This window comes from Lasioglossum baleicum, unplaced genomic scaffold (assembly GCF_051020765.1).
Source record: "Lasioglossum baleicum unplaced genomic scaffold, iyLasBale1 scaffold1985, whole genome shotgun sequence".
Lineage (NCBI taxonomy): Eukaryota > Metazoa > Arthropoda > Insecta > Hymenoptera > Halictidae > Lasioglossum > Lasioglossum baleicum.
The window spans coordinates 11,204-29,803 of NW_027471044.1; the positions used below are offsets into that span (position 1 = coordinate 11,204).

The 18,600-nt window shown below is 48.5% G+C and overlaps 1 protein-coding gene across 1 annotated transcript; it reads left to right on the forward strand.

Annotated features, from left to right (window-relative positions):
• Positions 1–1,374: 1,374 nt before the first annotated feature.
• Positions 1,375–18,594, forward strand: LOC143221151 (otoferlin-like; the record flags this gene model as incomplete). Its single annotated transcript, XM_076446662.1, has 27 exons — positions 1,375–1,427; positions 1,628–1,762; positions 2,074–2,368; positions 3,253–3,283; positions 6,418–6,560; positions 6,637–6,778; positions 6,884–7,037; positions 7,971–8,139; positions 8,311–8,500; positions 9,251–9,453; positions 10,227–10,395; positions 10,587–10,780; positions 11,228–11,542; positions 12,165–12,497; positions 13,322–13,438; positions 13,747–13,881; positions 13,971–14,132; positions 14,516–14,785; positions 14,862–15,078; positions 15,883–16,118; positions 16,209–16,274; positions 16,333–16,467; positions 16,976–17,120; positions 17,183–17,312; positions 17,623–17,948; positions 18,036–18,166; positions 18,538–18,594. Coding segments are annotated over exons 1-27 (4,653 nt in total), but the record flags the coding sequence as incomplete, so codon positions are not given.
• Between the last annotated feature and the right edge of the window lie 6 nt (positions 18,595–18,600).

Genomic DNA, 18,600 nt, shown 5'->3' on the forward strand with positions numbered 1-18,600 from the left:
CGAGCCGACCGCCGCACCGCCGGTTCCTCTAATCGAGATCGTACACCGTGGCATTTTTTCGACTACCGCACGGCTTGATTGAGCTTCGGTGAAAAGCATTCAATTTATACGGGAGATATCTTGATCGGGAGGGCGAGCGAAGAATGTACCTTCATTAAGGCGGGTTCGACGAACACGGTTTCGCTTTCGCTTCCAAACGTCCAATAATAACATTTTTTTTCCTAGAGGGCCTAGACAGCCGGACCGCGGGCGGAATACCTTCCCGAAAATTTGTTTAACGACGCCGACCCGCTCGAAACAGCGCGGCCGATCAATAGAGGCCACGGCGAACGACACGCCTGCCACCGGATGGCTCCTTAAAAATTCACCGGCCCGGATTCGCCGCGAAAAATCGATAGATCTCGGTGACGCGAATTATTTCGGCGACCTTTGTTCCACGACGACTCGCTGCTTCCTCTTCGCCGGAGGAATCGAGAGAGCTCCTGCCAGTCGGCGATCCTGAGAACATTTCAAAATGGAAAGCGGATCCTGGACGTTGACCAGGAACAGATCAGAATCTCGGTTGCTGTACGATTTTGCAAATTTTCTAAACGCAAACGCGCGTGTGCATTTGCACGGGGAATGCGATTAACGCTGGGAAAATGAAGATCGCCGATACGCGTTTTCGACGTTCGGGAAGTGGGAAATACCGACAAGGATCGCATCTCGACAACGTATTAATTCACATCCGCCATAATTATTCGCGCGATGCAGACGTTGCGCTTTACCCAGCTCCGTTATAAATTAACCGCCATTAGCGTGGGCGTTCTTTATTAGAACAATGAACAGCGCGTTTGTCGGTTGCAATATCAACATCTAGGACCATTAGAGTAATCATAAACCATGGCGTACGGTTGGCTCGAACGACATGGCGCACTCGTAAAATCAATCGAGCCTAAAAGTACAAGTGTTCCGACTTCTGGAACGGTAAATCGAGATATTTAAAAGGATAAGTCACTCGAGCATCGATCAGTGCCCGCGCAACGTTACGATCGATTACGTTTTATTACAGTTAGTTATGTACCTGCACGATCCGTTTCAAATGGATCTTTCCCTTATCGGGCGTTACACCTGGCCTACGAAAAGTTCAAATTCCTCGTTCGACACGCCAAGCAGGATTTACCGGTAGCAATTCGGTAGCGGGTGACGTTCAAACCAGATCGAAACGCGAAGTTAATCTCCGATTTTTCACGTTTCACCCTTGGAACAGCGATTTGAACGACGTCGTTTCGACATCGATCACGGCAACAGACCCACCCTCTCGACGCTAAACCGCGTCTATTTGACCGATCAATCGGGATCGAGGAAATACTCGACGCTGAAAACCTATTAAAGATGGCGAAATCACTGCGTACGGATGTCCGAGAACCGATTACTCGGACTTTAGGGTGAGTTCGGCTCGGGTCGGAGATCGGTGAACGGTTTCCCAGCCGATCGGGTTCGCGAGTGAGGCGACGCGACGCGAGGCGACGCAGCGAGATGCGCGGCGATCGGCAGGCGAGATCCGCGGAAGCGAGGAGCAAAACGTGTGCGTCCGCTTGCTCCGGTGCTCCAATACGATTGGACCGAATCGGCGATCTTCCGGCAGAGTCACGAAGCCGTGGAATAGGAGGAGAAGCGATGCGGCCGGGCCGATGCAAAGCGTTCTCGGCTGGCAGAGCGCGCTGCAGCGGGGGCCTGGCAGAAACATTGTCGGCTCGGAGCTGTCGTCGCTGGAGGAGCGGTCCGTTAGTTCGAGAGGCCGTTGTGTCTGGCTAACAAGTCGACCCTCGTGGCCCCTCGAGGGTGGTCGGCCCCGGGAGGTCTCCCGATCACGCGCCCGGTATCGGCTACTCGGACACGCCCGCGGTCCGTCATCCCATCATCCACGCTCGAACCTGGACACGACATCGCGTCGTTGTGCACGAGCAGAGAGGATGATATCCAGTCGCCGGGACCGAGCAGGTACACACGACCGCGCGCGTCCTCCGCCGCGGGAGATAGGATAATGTTCCGCTATTTAGACGATGGGCGCTCACTTCGAAATGCCCGCAGCCACCCATGGCGAACGCGAGCGAATCCCTTCGGACAGAACCGCGCTGCTCGCAGCCGAGGATCATCCGCGCCTGGGACGGTTCAATTACCGTGCTTCGCCTTGCCTCGCGACGCGATCACCGCGCCGGGGTCAAGTCCAGTCCGACCAAACGAGTCCTTTCGAGATTTCCATTTCCTCCGGGAACGAAGCGTGCTCGTCGGCACCTTCGAAGCGGGCTATTGCGCGGCGCGTAGGGCTGAAAGCGCCAGCTTCCTCAAAGATCTCGACAGGCTGACTTCTCCCATGCACGCTCGAGCACCCCCATCGATACCCTCCCTCTCTCCCCCTCACGGAGAGTGGAAAAGAGCAGGAGAAAAGAAAGGACGGGATAAAGAAGGAAGATGAAAAAAGGAAAGGAATAAAGCGACGACGTTTTCCCACGTGATCCGGCGAAACGAGAGAGCCGGTTTTCTCTCTTCCGTCGAGTGGTCCGCCGATCGCGAGTGCTCATTGTTTCACGGCACAATAATGGGCCTGCGTTTCGCTCGCACAGCCAGGCCAGAACAAGTGTGCGAAAAGCCGAGAGGGCGCCGTGCCAGCGAAAGAAAACGAAGGCGTGTGCGCTCGCTGCGCGCGCGCGCGCCCGCGCGAGTACAGCCCACGGAGAGCGGAGGATCGCCGCACAAAGAGTGCGCAAAACACACAAACAGCCGGATTGCAATAATGGATGCGTGTTGTACAAATACGATATCGGCTCGAGGGGGACGCAGCCCGGCCACGTGACCCTTTCAAAAGGACTCGGAATATAACGAACACCCCCAATGGCGTAACCCCCACAGGGGCCACGCTCCGAGCTCGTGTCGTCCACCAGTTACCCGGGGTTAACTTACAAGCCTATCGCTAATACGTGCCGGAATACCAATTTCTTTTTTTTTCTCTCCTCTCTTTTTTTCGCCTTCCCTTTCATCCCCAGCCCGCAGAACCGCTCTTTTCTTCTCCTCTTCCTTCCCGGATCGTTACCAACCGCCGCGATAAGTAATAATTTCGCGTCACCGCTGACGCACCATTTCCCCGCACGCGTTCGCACGATTCCTCGCCGTTCCGAACCTGAGAGAGAGACATCGGCCACGAGACGAGCGTTCCCAGCTCCGTGTCCCTCGCGCGTTCCGAACAATCGTAGAACAGAGTTTATCGCCTAGTTCTCGCGAATCCGCAAGAATGCCACCAAGAATGCCGTCGATCGAGCTGCCTACTCCTGCGAGCAACCTTCACCCGAAACGCCTCTCGGAGAGCCGAGCAAGCCGATCGATCTGACAGAATTATGACAAGCCAGAGAGACTTCGAGCGATATTTGAATATCCTTCGAGTATCGGGTTCGTGGAAAGCGTGTCGTTAGGGCACAGCGAGTCAGAGGGTCGAGTCTGAGACTTCAGGGTTGCGATTCTCGTTATTACGGTGGATAAATCGCGAAGGACGATCGGCGGAAATGCGCGATTCGCGTCAGGTTTGGGCTTCGAAACGGCGAGACGGCGTAAAGACACGTGTCGAAATAAACCGCGTGCGTGTAATAGCTTCTGAATTGCGCGTGCACGCCCTACGCTATTCCGTCCGTCTGTTTCGTGCACGCCCCATAGAGATCCTAGGATGGGGGCCGAAACGACGTGACGTTTTTATCCCGACGAGCTGCCCGCGACGCGTGTCACCGATACCGTGATTTCTCGCATCATTAGTGGAAAAGTTTACGCGCAGGTCGAATTTTGACGACTGGCCGAGGATCGTGCCGCGCGACGTGGGGTGAACGCGATTATCGCCTGGCTAACGTATACGTAATATATGCGTAGGCTCGGCCAGAGCGAGATAGAGACAGCCGCAATCGACCAGTTTGTCTTTCGAATCTCGTAAACTAGCTGATTTAAGGGCGATAATTACGCCGGCTTAAGGGAAGTCGACTCGTGCACGGAGTCGGTTTAATTGGCATACTCGAATGGTCATCGTTCGTGTTTCGTCGCTGGTAGAAGTGGTTTTGGTCCAGGCGACGTTCCAACGTCAGGATGAGAATGGAGATCGAGAATCGATCCGTGGTTTGACCCAAGGAACAGAGTAAACGAAGGTTTCCTTCGGCGACGAAGACGTTTCGAGGTTTCGAACGGAACGGACAGGTCTTGTTCTAGAATTTCACGCGTTTTGGATAAAATAGAAAATGGATAGCTGGAAAATCGATTATCGCTGAATTATTCGCGGGATTGATCTGTGGTGTGACACAGGGATAGAAGCGATGGACGATTTTGTAGAGATGCAAACGTTTCGAGATTGCGATCGGACACGCGGTGTCCCAGGGCTACTCGACTTTTCGGTGAAATCGATTGCTCGGAAAATCAATTATCCCTGAATTATTCACGCGGCGAATCTATAGGTGAGCAAATACAGGGGCAGATCGTGGAGAAACTGGTGGACTAATTTCCACGCACTGATCGATAGCCGGCGCTGTGACAATCGGGGAATAAGTTGAAGCACGTCATCGCGCGGCATTTTTATTTACACACCGGTACGCAAATTGACGTGTGAAGCACACACTTGTGTCTGACAGTTCAGCCTTCGTAGCCGGTGACGCGAGGCAGCGAGTTGAAAAAGCCACTGTCGATTGTCCGAAGGAAATCACGTGTGAATAATAGAAATCGCACGCTATCTCTCGTTCTATCGAATCGTTACGAGATCCGAGACCTCGCGTCGCGATTTTCGACTCGGTTGCTTCGGTTCGTTTTCGAAACAACTATGGCTGGCTTCTGCGTGGATTTCACGCGAAACCCTCGTATGCAATTCCTCCGTGTCGGATAGAGGGCTCCGCAAGGATTGTAGCACCGGAGTAGGTTTAATTGGATTTATACGGTTATCCGGTTCAATAAATAGGAAAAATTACTTTTGAGAAGTCAGCGTTAAATCCGACACAGCGAGCACTCCTGGCGCATTGCGATCCTGTTTGTTTCGTTACCGCGAAAATCAGTTTTTCCGATTTTACAATTTTACATGGAAAATTCGCGGTTAAAAACTTTTTGCTTTCTCGATGGTACGTAATACCATTGGGAAATTTTGAATTTGCACAGGAACATCAAAGGCTAGCGAAGAGATCAATAACGGTGCTGATAAAACAGAAAGGATTTTCTGTTCGACTGTTCTGTTCCCTGTTGTACCATCGGAGTTGAGTTTCCTGGGAGTTGGAGACTTTCGATGTAATTCGATTTTTATTTGATAAAAAGTAAAGTTTAGTTCAAGATCTGTTTATCCCATAGCTTGAAAGCGATTAGGCGTATTAATTACATATTTTTAGTTAGGGGGATAGAAGTAGATACCTGATGGAAATTATGTATCGACTGAGTTTATGGCTGCGAGTTTACCGATGGTAGCTGGCACAGAACGACTCGACGGAGGATTTATCATCCTATGGAATATTATCGCGCGTGAAATTCTAAGCTTATCTTCCCACGGGTTTTCAAACGAGACTGAATTGCCGACTTTGAATAAAAAAGACAGTTCCTATCGCGTGCGCGATTTAGAGGGAAGAATTTGAAAATTGTAATCCACTTAATCAACGTAATCGATAAAGCAGGTGAAAATGCATACGGTTTTAATAAAGCGTGTATCGCGGGATGAATTATTTATTAATAAAATTTACATGCTCGTAATTTTGATTGCACCTTGCCCAGGGTAATTGAAGAGGCAATAAGAATATGTTAATGTAGTCGTATATTAAGATATATAATAATTATTCAGGAGAAGCATGCGTTTAAAAATTTAAAAAAGCCATAAATTATTGTAAAATGTTATCACGCGTGTTATACCGATAAATTTCATTTATCTGCACTATTAATTTCACGTGAATTAATACGAATCATGATTATTAATCAACGGTTATCGATGGATCTTATTTTACCTTCATGTAATCATATTTTTTTTTCAAAAAAATTTTATGTCTCGTCGACGTCGCAATGTCATTAACCTCATAGCGATTTAGTTTTCTTTTTTATTTCACATCTCTACGAAGAATCGAAAGGGAATATTTAAACGCAGGTTTAACTCGCAAAATTTATGGAGGTTACTAAGAAATTGATAAACCGTTATTGTGAAAATTGTTTTAATCAAAAATAGAGTACAACGATTTAAAAGGCAATTTCATTTAAATAATTCCGGGCTTTGGTTATGCACGTGAACTCGAACGTTATCAAATATAGATATGCCATTAATTAAACGCGAATAAACAAGACCATGAAATTTGCTGCATAAACAGGCGATACATCAAACAGCGCGAAGTACATCAAACGCAAATAATCGAGTGTATCGAAACGCGATGAGCCCCAGAAAATTTCGACCAAATGCTTATCAAGTTTGCGTAAATATCCTGAAAGCGAAGTATTTACCCCAGAATGCAAATCCCATGGTGGTGGTCAAAGTGGGTAATAGTCGGAAAAAGACGGTGGTCCGCGAGAAAACGGACACGCCGGTCTACAACGAGGTAAAAATTTCGAAAATTCACCTCCCACGGAATCTCCGTTCCCCGCAATTTATTACATTCCACGACCACGTTGCAGTACTTTGTATTCGATTTATTCTGCAACTTGGACGAACTTTTGAGCACGAAAATTATGATAGCCGTATATTTGAAAAGTTACCTTCGTTTGAAATTTTATGGAAGCACGAGCTTCGAGAGTGCCCTTGTATGGGATCAACCAGGTAATATCTCGAGATCTCCCGATACGCGTAATTCGACGCAATCTCGGCTCGATCGCTTGGATTTTCAATCGAAACTCCGATAATACGGTTAATTGATTCGTCCAGATCATCAATATTATCACAAGTGGGCAATGTTGACCAATCCGAAGGATCCTTCCGCGGGCCCGAAAGGTTACGTCAAATGCAATATCGCGATTAACGTGAAAGGGGAGAAGATGAGAGTGCACCCGGAAACAGAGGGTGAGGACGATATCGAGGGGTAATTTTCCTCTTAAAATACTCTAACAAGTAACGTCACTTATTACTTCCATCATATTAAGATCATCAGAATAGAACTCGGGATATCCCGCGATTAAATTAAAAACCACCGAAGCCTTTCTCGCGTCGAAATTATTCTCTCGCTCGATATCTCATTAAAAATGCGTTCTAATATTCATACCGCTCTATCAAATTTCTCCTCGAATTGTACGCGCTCGTGGCTGTAAGAAAACACGCCGAGTATCGCGGTTTGGAAAAAAATTTCGGTTCGTTCGCTAATTGCGTTTCGAAAAATCGAAAAAAAAAAAAAAAAAAATGGCCAATTTGCATATTTATCAGAAAAAAAGAAAACGAACGAAAGCGTATCGTGCAATTTAAACGAATGCAAATGAGAGGAATCAATGCTCGGAACTTTCAATGTCGATGCATCGTGCAATTGAAATTGTCGAGAATGAAAATATGCTCCTCCTTGCCGCAGATGTAACCCCTGAACCGTTATTTATATTCAAATATACAATCACTCGATAATGCCCAATCGCGCGGGGGTCGATCGAAAAATTTGCGACTCTTTGCCGCTTCCAATTCCAATTACACCGCGTGTTTGATCCCCGATTTCTCCTGCATTACTCATATTCCATTCGAGTATTCAATTTAGTGTACAACCGTCGGAAATTCTGCATAACATTCGCTCGAATCTTCGACCATCTTGCCGCAGTTTCCTTCGGCCGATGCACCATAATTCCCGCCGGTTACTATTCGCTCGCTTGACTAAATCACGCTTTGTCGCGCGACAGAAAATAGAGGCGCGTTCCGGTGCTCGTTTTATCGTCGCGCGGAATCCGCTGGACGCGTGTCGCGGAATCGATTCGGGGGTGGGTCCGAATTCGGAACACGCTGGCTTGTCGACCGATTAATGGAAATCGAATAATTACAGGAACCTCTTGTTGCCCGTCGGCGGGGAATTTCTGCCCTTCAGGCAACGGGCGTGCTACATTTTTGCGATTTATCGAGCCGACGGTTTGCCAGATATGAGCAGCCTCTGCGTGAAAAATGATTCCGAGAATATTAACCCGTTCGTGCAGATATCGTTCGCCGGAATGAAGGTAGACTGATTATTAATAAAATCCGGGGTCGTTGTGACTTTAAAAACCTATTCTGCGAAAATTATTCGAGATTATACGAATTTGCGAAGGAAACGTACAATATTCTGCCAGTTCGTTTCGTTTGGAAAATGCATTTGACGCGTGTCTTTCTGTTTAATTCCGAGTTCTCAGGCAACCACCAGCGAGGCATGGCAGACCTACAGACCAAGGTTCAACGAGAAGATCACGTTCAGAGAAATGTTTCCATCTCTGTGCCATCGTGTCAGGATCACTATCAAGCACCGTGTGAACAGTTGTAGAACGTGTATCGTGGCTTCTTACATCCTCAACTTGAGCACCGTATCGTATTCCGGCGAGAACGGTAAATTCGAGTGATCCTTGAAGGTCCTTGGACCTTTGAAAGTCGGTCGGATGTCGAAAGTCGGGTTAAAATCGGGAATAAAGGAGTCAAGGAAGAATATGGCGGGCTGCTGCCGAGCGGCGAATCGAAATCGACGAGTGAAAAAACTGGGCTATCGAATATAAACGAAATTCAAATAACCAGCTGCGAACGAAACGTTGATTAACCTATTCTGTTTGCACTGTTCTATTTGTACTTTAAATTCTTCCACCCCCTTCCGTCAGATGACTCGTCTGAATTTAACGTAACGAACGTCATGTAACGGCAGCTCTATCCCGATTTATCCCTTTTTCTCGTCATTCTATGAAATTCACGCTCGCACTTCCGCAGTGCAACCGTTATTTTAGCCGTTCCTTAGTTTTATCGCGATAAAACCATTTAATCGCGATGGATCCGCAACGTGAAAAATAAACGGAAATCGTAGATTGATCGTCTGTTTGAACTTTTGAGATTAAAAAATTCCACCGATGATATATTGCCAGTGATTGTATGCGAAGCATTCAATATCGAATGGCCATCAACGACGGAATCGAGTTTTACTTTGTACGACACTTATTTATATATTGTTTAATTTAATTGTTTGTATTATTCGACGATGAAACGTAGCCCGGGAACACGACATGGAAAGGCCATTTGATACGCGTTTTGTTTTGCAAAACTGTCGAGATATATGGAATGGCTCTATGCATCGCCGCGCGTGTCTTTTATCAGGCTTTCTACCGACTTTCGGTCCGTCGTTCCTTCATTTTTACGGATCCGGGGCCACGGAAAGGAGCAGCTGTTTCGGCAAAGTCTCGACAGCCCTTCCCTTCTATCGCGGCAGAGTTCTTCTCTCCATGAAAACCGAAATGGACGACTCCGAAGCGATGGCTGGATTGAGTGTCGAAACAGATCTCGCGGCTCCCATTATCGAGGTACGTCCACAATGATTAATTTTCTTCCATTTCTACGTTCAGCGCAGCTTTTAGCTAACCAAAGTCGTCCAAGTGTAAACAGTTCGGATGCGAGAACTTTATACCGTAAAATTCGGAATTTCAAGTTTCAAATTTCAAATCGTAAGCTTTGATCGATGGAAATTTGATAGGTAGAAGATAAATGAAAAATACGAAGGAGAAACGATCTTTCGATTAAACCAATTTAGAAATAAACAGGATTAGATCGTACTACGTTTAATTCGACGATTATTCCACGAATGTCGGCTGATTCGGTCGGAGTTCGTAAAATGGATTCTCGAAATAATTGAAGACTTGGGCAAACACGATAAAGCGACAGTTTGTTCGCCGACAATAAACGTTAATTCGGTGTCACGCTTCATTTTGCGTGTACAAAGAATGAGCGCGTAAATAACGTATAAAATACCTCGGCATTACTTCGTTTCATCGATTTAACGGCCTCCCCTCGCGTGATTCTACATCGGCATGAACCAGATGGTCGCTTTCGTTATAGCGAATTTAATGCCAGTCGTCACGGCGCTGGACTTTATGAGAATTTTCTTGTACGCCGACGCTTTACGACGTACACAGAAAACATGGATAGTTTAACGACACTCTCGAGTGTCTTTCGTTGGTGAATCTCGTCGAGTCTCGGAAAATTGGGAAACTAATTAAAACAATATTAATCTCCGAGACACGTCAAGCTCCTTCGATTCTCGACCGCTAACGTCATCCGACGATCTCTGTTTTCAAAGCGAAGCCTGTGGAGGACCGAAGAATATTACCTGGTTGCCGTGGTGTACGACACGAGCATGATCGATCGTCGAAAATTTTGGACGAAATCGATAAGCTTCGAGGTTAGCCTAGGCAACGCCGGCAACAGACAATTTGCCCGCAGCCAGTGCTTCAAGGACAGTAACGATGGTATTGGACTCTCTCCTGTATACTTTCGCTAACAACTCCTTTCGAATGGTCGAAAATGGCCGATTCCGGCAGCCGACACTCGAACTTCCAAAGCCAAACTACGCTTCCATTCTCCAATTACTCGCTAATACGCCTGGCAAGTTTGCGCCATGTGCGACCGCACTCTGTAAAATGTGATTAATTCTGAGCAGGAAACCGGATGCCAGACCGGAGACCGGTCTTCGAGAGCGAGACCGTACCACGATTGAGTGGAACGCTGGATGGCAAATATAATTACGTGCCTCTTGGCTCGAGGAAACCCTGTTTGCACGTCAGATCCTGGTGGCCGAATCTCGATTGGCGAATGCACAACAGTAACAGCCTAACCTTCATCGCCGATTTCCTGGTAAGCTCCGCCATTTTCGCGTTTCTCTTCTCCATTTCGCTTGGAAAGAACTCGGTATACCCAGCGATCGCCGGGGTGATTAAAACGGAGCCAAAGACTCCGGCTAAGCGATCCATTACGCGCGAGTTATTCTTTCGATAGGGGTCGAGTTACCTCCCTCCAGATTCCATTAAGGAACCGTACCACCCTCTATCGACTCCACTCTGCCAAACTTTCGCCGAAAACTTCGCAAAGCTACCGATTTCATCGGCGTTTGATCGCTCGGTAGCGATAGACTCGCGACGCGTTAGAGTTAGCAGTCGGGATTAACGTAGAACAGGAAGTTGTCTCGGATGGAAAACAAATATTTTATAAATCCCCGAGTCGGGTTCTCACGGTCGCGATCGGTACAAGTTTGTTCCGGAAGTGGAACGACGATCGGAGAATAATTTTCGTTGGCCGCGGCAGGAGCAGAAGTTGGAGGAACTGGATGGCATGGTGGCTCTCGAGCATCCGGACACTTACAAGTTCTATAACGAGACGATCCGTACCATGAAGGGCCACTGCATCCGCTATTTGCATACGCTAGACACGGGACGATACGACGACGAGGGTGGCACCACGAAGCTCGATCGGCATCGCGTGAACCTCTGCCGTAAAGAGATCGAGAGCATCCTGAAGAGGATCAAGATCAACGGCGAGCTTCCGAACAATCACTACACGAGGATCGCGATGGTGCACGCGTACCAGTACCTGGCCAAAGTGAAAAAGCTACGGGAAGATGTGAGTCGAGTTTTATACCCTCTCGTCAGGCGAGCGAGGTTCCGTCTCTCGAAGAACCGCACGAAAAAGGCACCGCGAATATCAAAGGTCGTCGTCCTCGAGATTCTCCGAATTAACGAGCTCCCAGTCCACGCTTTATTTCTTTCCCTATTTATTTCTTTCGCCGAGTTTCTCCGATATTCCCATGGAAATTCGGTTTATTCTACGAATCACCAACTTCGTTTATTCTACTTTCGAATAGATCCCATCCCTCTATTTACTCGCAGCTCAGACGTGTTTAATTTCCACCCCCGTCGCTTTTAAATACACCGACAAGACGGCGAAAATTTCTCGTCTCTCTTTTCCTCGCCGAGTTGCTTCTGGTAAAGGTAAATCCTAGGCAACCGATTGCTAGAGAGATCCTCCTAAACTTCTCGCGCGACCTCGTCGTTCCCGTTTTTTCTTCCCTCATCGTCGAGGATCTTCCGCGGAGAACGCGAGACAACGCACCGTTGACCTTTCCGTCTTAGACACCGCGGTTCGCGGTGAAATATTCAAACGGCAGAGTCCTGGCCGTTCCTCGCTTCTCCATGGAAAATTCATTCTACCGTGAGCAACGCAAGACTTCTTACGAATTTACCAGCCCCAGCACGGTCTCCCGGACGTTTTCATTTGGATGATAGCCGGCTGCGCGAAACGTGTGGCGTACGCGCGATTCCCGGCCGAGAGGATCATTTATTCGGAGGAAATGACCGAGAGGGGGCCATCCTGCGGGCAGAAGGTGAACGTGTTCCTGAGGAGTCCGCGGGACGAGGAGGATGCAGATTACGTGGCCTGCAAGTTGGAGATGTTCCTCTGGTTGGGTAACGCCAGTTACATCGAGGCCTGTTGGGCCTCGATACCGCCCGGTTACAAGGTAGACTACGATTGGAGCCTCGAGTCGTTCCCTAGATACCTGGAGTACAGCCATTCTACGGTATGACAGCTCCGTGGTGGAAAAAGCAGGAGCAAGGTCAAGTTTCGACGCGTTTCGTTCGTGGACAGAGCCGAGGTTTTAATTAATGTAGGCATTCAAGAGACGCCCGGCTGAAACGAGGGTACATTTTTCTTTGCCAAGGATAGCTCCGTTTTCCTTTTTTAATTACCCCGCGTCTCGTACCTCGGATTATAATTTCCAACGTTAGAGCAGCTTTATTTACCTTTTTTTCCCTCTTCCTCCGCGACGCGCTGCGAATTTCCCTTTCGAGAATTACTCGAGTCAAAGAGGCATCCTCGGGTTGCCGACGCGAAACGTAATACCGGTATCGAATGGCCTCGTTACACTGGTGAAACTTGAACAATCGGAGCGACGATAAGCGTGGTTGATAAGGATAACGCGAAATGTAATTTAAACCATTCGAGAAACCTATTCCCATGGCGCACACGCCTTTTTACGCGGAAACCGAGTACGCGCTCGGCGCTTTTCTTTCACCGCCGTAGCCACCGCGGTGCTCTTCGTCGTTGAACATTTCTCTTTTCGAAACCGCATTGATTCGAAGATTTCCGGCCAGCGCCGCGATATCTTCGCGCGCGGAAAACGCGACGTCCACGAACGATCGAGATAATCCGTTCGGAGGACTGAGACTCGCAGTTGTCGTTCTGTAGGTAATCCGAACGTCGCCGTCAACGACGCTCGCCGCGATCTCCGAACTTGACGTTGATCCGTCTTAAAACCTCGACAAGTTTAGAAACCGAGCGGCGTAACACCGTAGGAAATATTACGAAACGTTTGCCGTTGGTTTCTCCTTCTTCGCGTTGCAGGCGTTTCAATTGCGCGCTCACATATTCCAAGGTCGCTTTGATCCAGGCATGGACGCATCCGGCTTATTGGATCCGCTGGTACGTGTCGCGTTTCACGGTTACACGGCCTCCACCAGAGTAAGTTTCACGTGTCGATAATTCACCCACGCTTCCTGGCAGCCGCTCGTCGCGTTATTATTACCACGGAGATTTCCGCGGTCCCATTCCCCGCGCGATGGATCGTCATCGGAAAATGGGCCGTCGAGCAGAGCTCGACCGCGTGCCGTATGTATCCCTGGCAAGCCGCGCGGAATTTTTCGAACCCGTCGAGCTGGCCGTGGCGAAATGAAATATTTACGAACGGCAAGTCCGGGAACTTCGAATCTGGAGGAAATTCTTCGGCTCTTCGGCGCTCCGGGGGATTGGAAGTATTCTAAATTTTTCAGGTTATTAAGCAGACTCTCGATCCGTTCTGGGATCAAACTTTGGTACTACCGCCGAGAACCGTGCACGGGACCAGGGAATACATCAAATTAAACCCGCCGGAAGTGACTTTGGAAGTGTTCGATCAAGATATATGCGTAAGTAGAGATACGATTCTTACCCAGCCGAGATTCTGCGCGATTTTAATCGGTAACGCGACGATTCGAGCATTCGTGGGAATTCGCAGGGCATCAAGGAGTTCTGCGGAAGATGCGCAGCCGTTCCATTAGTTAAACTCGCGGAGGAAACTTACACCCTGCCCGATTTCCCCCCGAAACTCGAGTGGTACAAATTTAAATCGCAAAGGGACTGCAGCGGCTCGGTGCTGGCTGCTTTCGAGCTTATAGAGGTAAGAGAGGCAATACCGATCGATATTGGACTCGCAAGGGCGAGCGAGATGCAGCCATTTCCGCCCCCGCGCTAATGAACCCTTCTGTCACCTTTTGCGCGGATTGATTTCGAGATTAATACCCCGCGCCCACGCACGCTTCCCGATCCATTTATAAACGCGAGCGCGAATCGAAATGCAAAGGTTACCGTGTAAAAATAACGCCGCCGTATGAGTATAAACGGAAGTCGATGATTGATGCCTCGTTGCGAAATTTCGTTGCTCCGTAATCGTGCCAAATGAACCGTTGCTATTCATCGGGCGAGTTAAAAGTGCCCGAACGCTAGTGGCTGGATTATTTTTGAACCTCCAATTCCGCGCGAGATCGTTAAACTTTGCGAAAGACAATGGACGACGAGGCCGCGGACAGACCGATCGACTCCTCGACGCAGGACGTCGTTTACAACATCCCGGAAGATATCCGGCCGAAGATGACGAATTACAGGCTCGAGGTTATATTTTGGGGCGTTCGGGACATGAAGAAGATACACTTGCTGCCGGTGCTGAACCCTCGGATCGTCGTAGAGTGCGCCGGTGTCCAAGTCAAGTCCGAGGTGATGGAGAACGCGAAGAAACTCGGTAATTACAAGGAGACACACGTGATCGTCGAGCTGGTAACGAATTTAAACTTCTCCGCCGTTATTCTCGGAGCACGACTGGAACCGATTCACACGAAAAGAGTTCTCGTAGGACATGCCAGAGCTGGATATCTATTATCCCTGCGTCACGATAAAGGCCTTCGACTCGCGTGGATTCGGTTGCTTCAAGTACGTCGGGATCTGCATCATTCCGAGCATTTACGTGTTCATGGAGCAACTGATAACCGAGGTGGATTACGACGCGCAGGTTCACGGGAGCAGATCGATTATCAGATCACCCTGGGCCAAAAAGCAGCCTGGCACCATTCGTAAGTTTCTTCCGATGGCACGTGATCGTTGATAGGACAAAAACGCTAATCGTGAACGGGCGTTTCTTGCGTGAGATATTGACATCGTTCAACCCCCAATTACGCCCGTACGTCTGGCGATGTACGAACACGCGACCTCGCAGATTGTCCGAACGTTTCGGTGGTATTTCAAGTAGTCATTAAATATTTGAACGCGGTCGGTTTCAACGGAAGTTAATAACGCCATGGAAAATACGGTTGCACCCGGCACGCAACGGGAAACTTTGTTAATTAAAGTTTCACGGAATGTTTATCCGCTGCGAACAAACGTTTTTTACCACTCGCGGAACGTGTTCTCGGCCATTGTCTGGCTGAAAATCGAGACCGACATTAACTCGCGTCGAATTATTAGCGGACGTGTCCCTCCGGAGACACCGCGCTCTCTCCTTTTATTAATTGGCAAAAAATTCCGCGGGGCTGCATTTTAACCTTTCGCACTCCAGCGAATTTCCACTCGCTCGAAACTTTCTCAGCTGTGGAACCCGTATTTTTTTTGGCGGTAACGCGAAAAGCCCGCGTGTACAAATTAACGGTTAGATTCGTTTGGTCCCGGTATTCCGTCGTGTCGTTATTCTAAACGCGATACCGTCTGTAGATTTTTAGAATTTTTCCCGGTTGGAGACTGACGAATGACTCTCGAGTTCGAATAACTTTCCTTGCGTTAAAATTACTTGAAATACTCGTAAGAAATCTCCGAGTCTAGGATGCCGTTTATATCCTTCGAGTATTCCCTAATGATCCTGAGAGAATAACTTTATTCCCAAGTACCGCTGCCGCTCGATTACGATCCGTCGAAGATAGACGAGAACAAGGTGTTAATTCCGTACAAGAAGATGGCGGAGAAAAGATCGTTAGCGAGGAAGATCCTGCGAGCTTTGAAGAGGTTTCTCGCGCGTTTGGTGCCGGGTAGGCGGAAGTGGAGGAGGAGGTTAAGGAAGCGGAAGCCGGAGAGCGAGGACGACACGCTCGACTGGTGGAGCAAATATTTCGCTTCCCTGGAGGTGGGTGTGCAGAAGGAAAGGGAATCGGTCACGCGAGTAATCCTGTGTATGTAAATCGGATCCCCGGTAAGTAAAACGCGGCGTTTGCAGGAGGAAAGAAGCAGGGAGCTAGGCAGCTTTTCTCCAGGTGACCAGAAGCTCGTGGCCACGTTCAAGGTATCCGCGCTTTAGCGTATTTTCACCAGCTCAGCTGCTCTGATTCGACGGGAAACAGGTATACAACGGAGAGCTGGAGATGCAGCCGCAATACGCCGGCTTTCAGGACCGTCTGAGGACGTTCGAGCTATGGAAGGGGCGGAAAAGCGAGAATCCCGACTACGACAGCGAGAATTATGTCGGAAAGTTCAAGGTTCGCCACGGATTTAACGTTTAAGGGTATCCTCGTAGTCATCGTTTTTTTCAACGTTTCAGAGACGTCGCTTTGTTGTCCTTTCGCTCGAGCGAATGTCTCGTTCAACGAAATTCGCGAAAGATTTCACGTAAGATTCAAGGGGGGCTGCTCGCGAATCCTCGACTGACAAGCAGAAAGTTTACCTAACGAGCTATTATTAACTAACCTGGAGAATTGCCAGGAAGAAAGTGTCTGTTTTCCGGTGAACAATTAAAAGACAATTTCGCGAGTCGAAAGGAACAACTCGCGGCATTATTCCCAACGGTGGAAATAGACAGTTGCGACTCGTCTTCTGACATTTTTACGACGCAATAAACGTAATACGCCCCCGAATAGTTTTTATATCCCGATATTCCAGCCGGCGGAATTTTATTCCCCGGTTATGACGGATTAAACGGCAGGGAAATAAAATCAAAGGGAAAAAGAGGAAAAACAAAATGAAAGTGAAAATAAAATTTGCCCGCAGGGTCGTATTTGCGTGTACCGTTGGCCGCATCCGAGCAACCTGCCCTGCAAAACGAGAAGCGGTAGAAGTGCCGATAACGGTCTCTGCGACGATTATCCGCATTCGGACCCCGTCAAACTTCTGGTCAGGCTTTACGTCGTGAAAGGTGAGGGAAACGTGACGTTTACACGCGACAAGTTCGCATGAACGAATCGATTTCATCCACAGGCATCAACTTGCAGCCGAGCGATCCCCTCAGCGGCAAGTCCGACCCCTACCTTTGCGTCCGGCTTGGAAAAACCTACATCAACGACAAAAAGAATTACATACCGAACCAGCTAAATCCCACTTTCGGACGGTATGACGGCGCTTTAATGTCGTTTGCGCCAGCCGCGTTTCCCTAGTCACGCTATCATTCTTTCATCCATTTTCCACCGGGGATCGCGCGCGTTTCACACAACCCTCCCAAAAGCGATTCATTTTTATAATTCCCCGGCAAAGAAGAGTTATTAGATTTATCATGATTAATATTACACGACCCATATCACCTTTTCCTTCACCTTATCCGAGAGGTACCTTTCTAAAGTAACCTTTCCTTTGAAAGACGCGCATTGCAGGTTAAGTATAGACCAGGGCGCATCGGATGGTTAAAGTGGATAAATTTGCAGGCTCTTCGAGATCGACGCCACTTTTCCTCAAGATTACATGATGACCGTGCAAGTGTGGGATTACGACGCGACCTCGGCTGACGATTTGATAGGAGAGACCAAGATCGACCTGGAGAATCGGTTCTACAGCAGACACCGAGCTACATGTGGCATTGCCACTAGGTACAACGTCGAAGGGTACAATAGGTGGAGGGATCGCGAGAAACCGACGCAGATCCTGGAACAGCTGTGCAAAAGGAACAATCTGCCGTTGCCGGAGTACCATGGCGATTACGTGAAAATTGGTCGAAAAAGATTTGCCTTTGCGGAGAGGCAAGCAGGAACTGGTCGGTTTCGCGGGAATTAATCGCTTTGCTCGAAAGGGAACACCGAAATGTATTCTATTTTATCAGTGATTGATGCTTCCTATTCAGACAGGGAAGAATATATGGCATTGAGCGTGCTTCATCAGTGGCAACATTTCCCCATTTGCGGCTGCGTCCTGGTGCCCGAGCACGTCGAAAGGCGACCGCTTTTTAACACCATCAGACCCGGATTGGAGCAGGTTGTAAAAAAGACCAGTCGTTCCGTTTAGCCGTCCCGTAGATTCACGACGGAGATTAAATCGCACGGAGGAAAACGCGAACTTGGCGGAACTTTTGGCAAAACTCGGAGTTTTCTCGGAGAAAAACGTGATTTAAAGCTCGCGAGGATTATCCTCTGATAGTCCAATCTAATTTTATTAATATACGTCTAGAGATTCAAATCGACTACAAATTCGAACGTTTAAACGCCGAGTCGAGCCAATTGGCTAGAGCTACCGAAAATTCGACGTCGTCCTGACAACGATGTTCGCGAATCGAACGCTTCTTCGATCGCCTAAATACTCGCTGATCGTTTTAAAACCGCGATTTTCGTTCTCGAACGATGCTGCAGGGTAAGTTGGAACTTTGGATCGACATGTTTCAATTCGGCGAGCTTCCTCCGAAACCGGCAGTG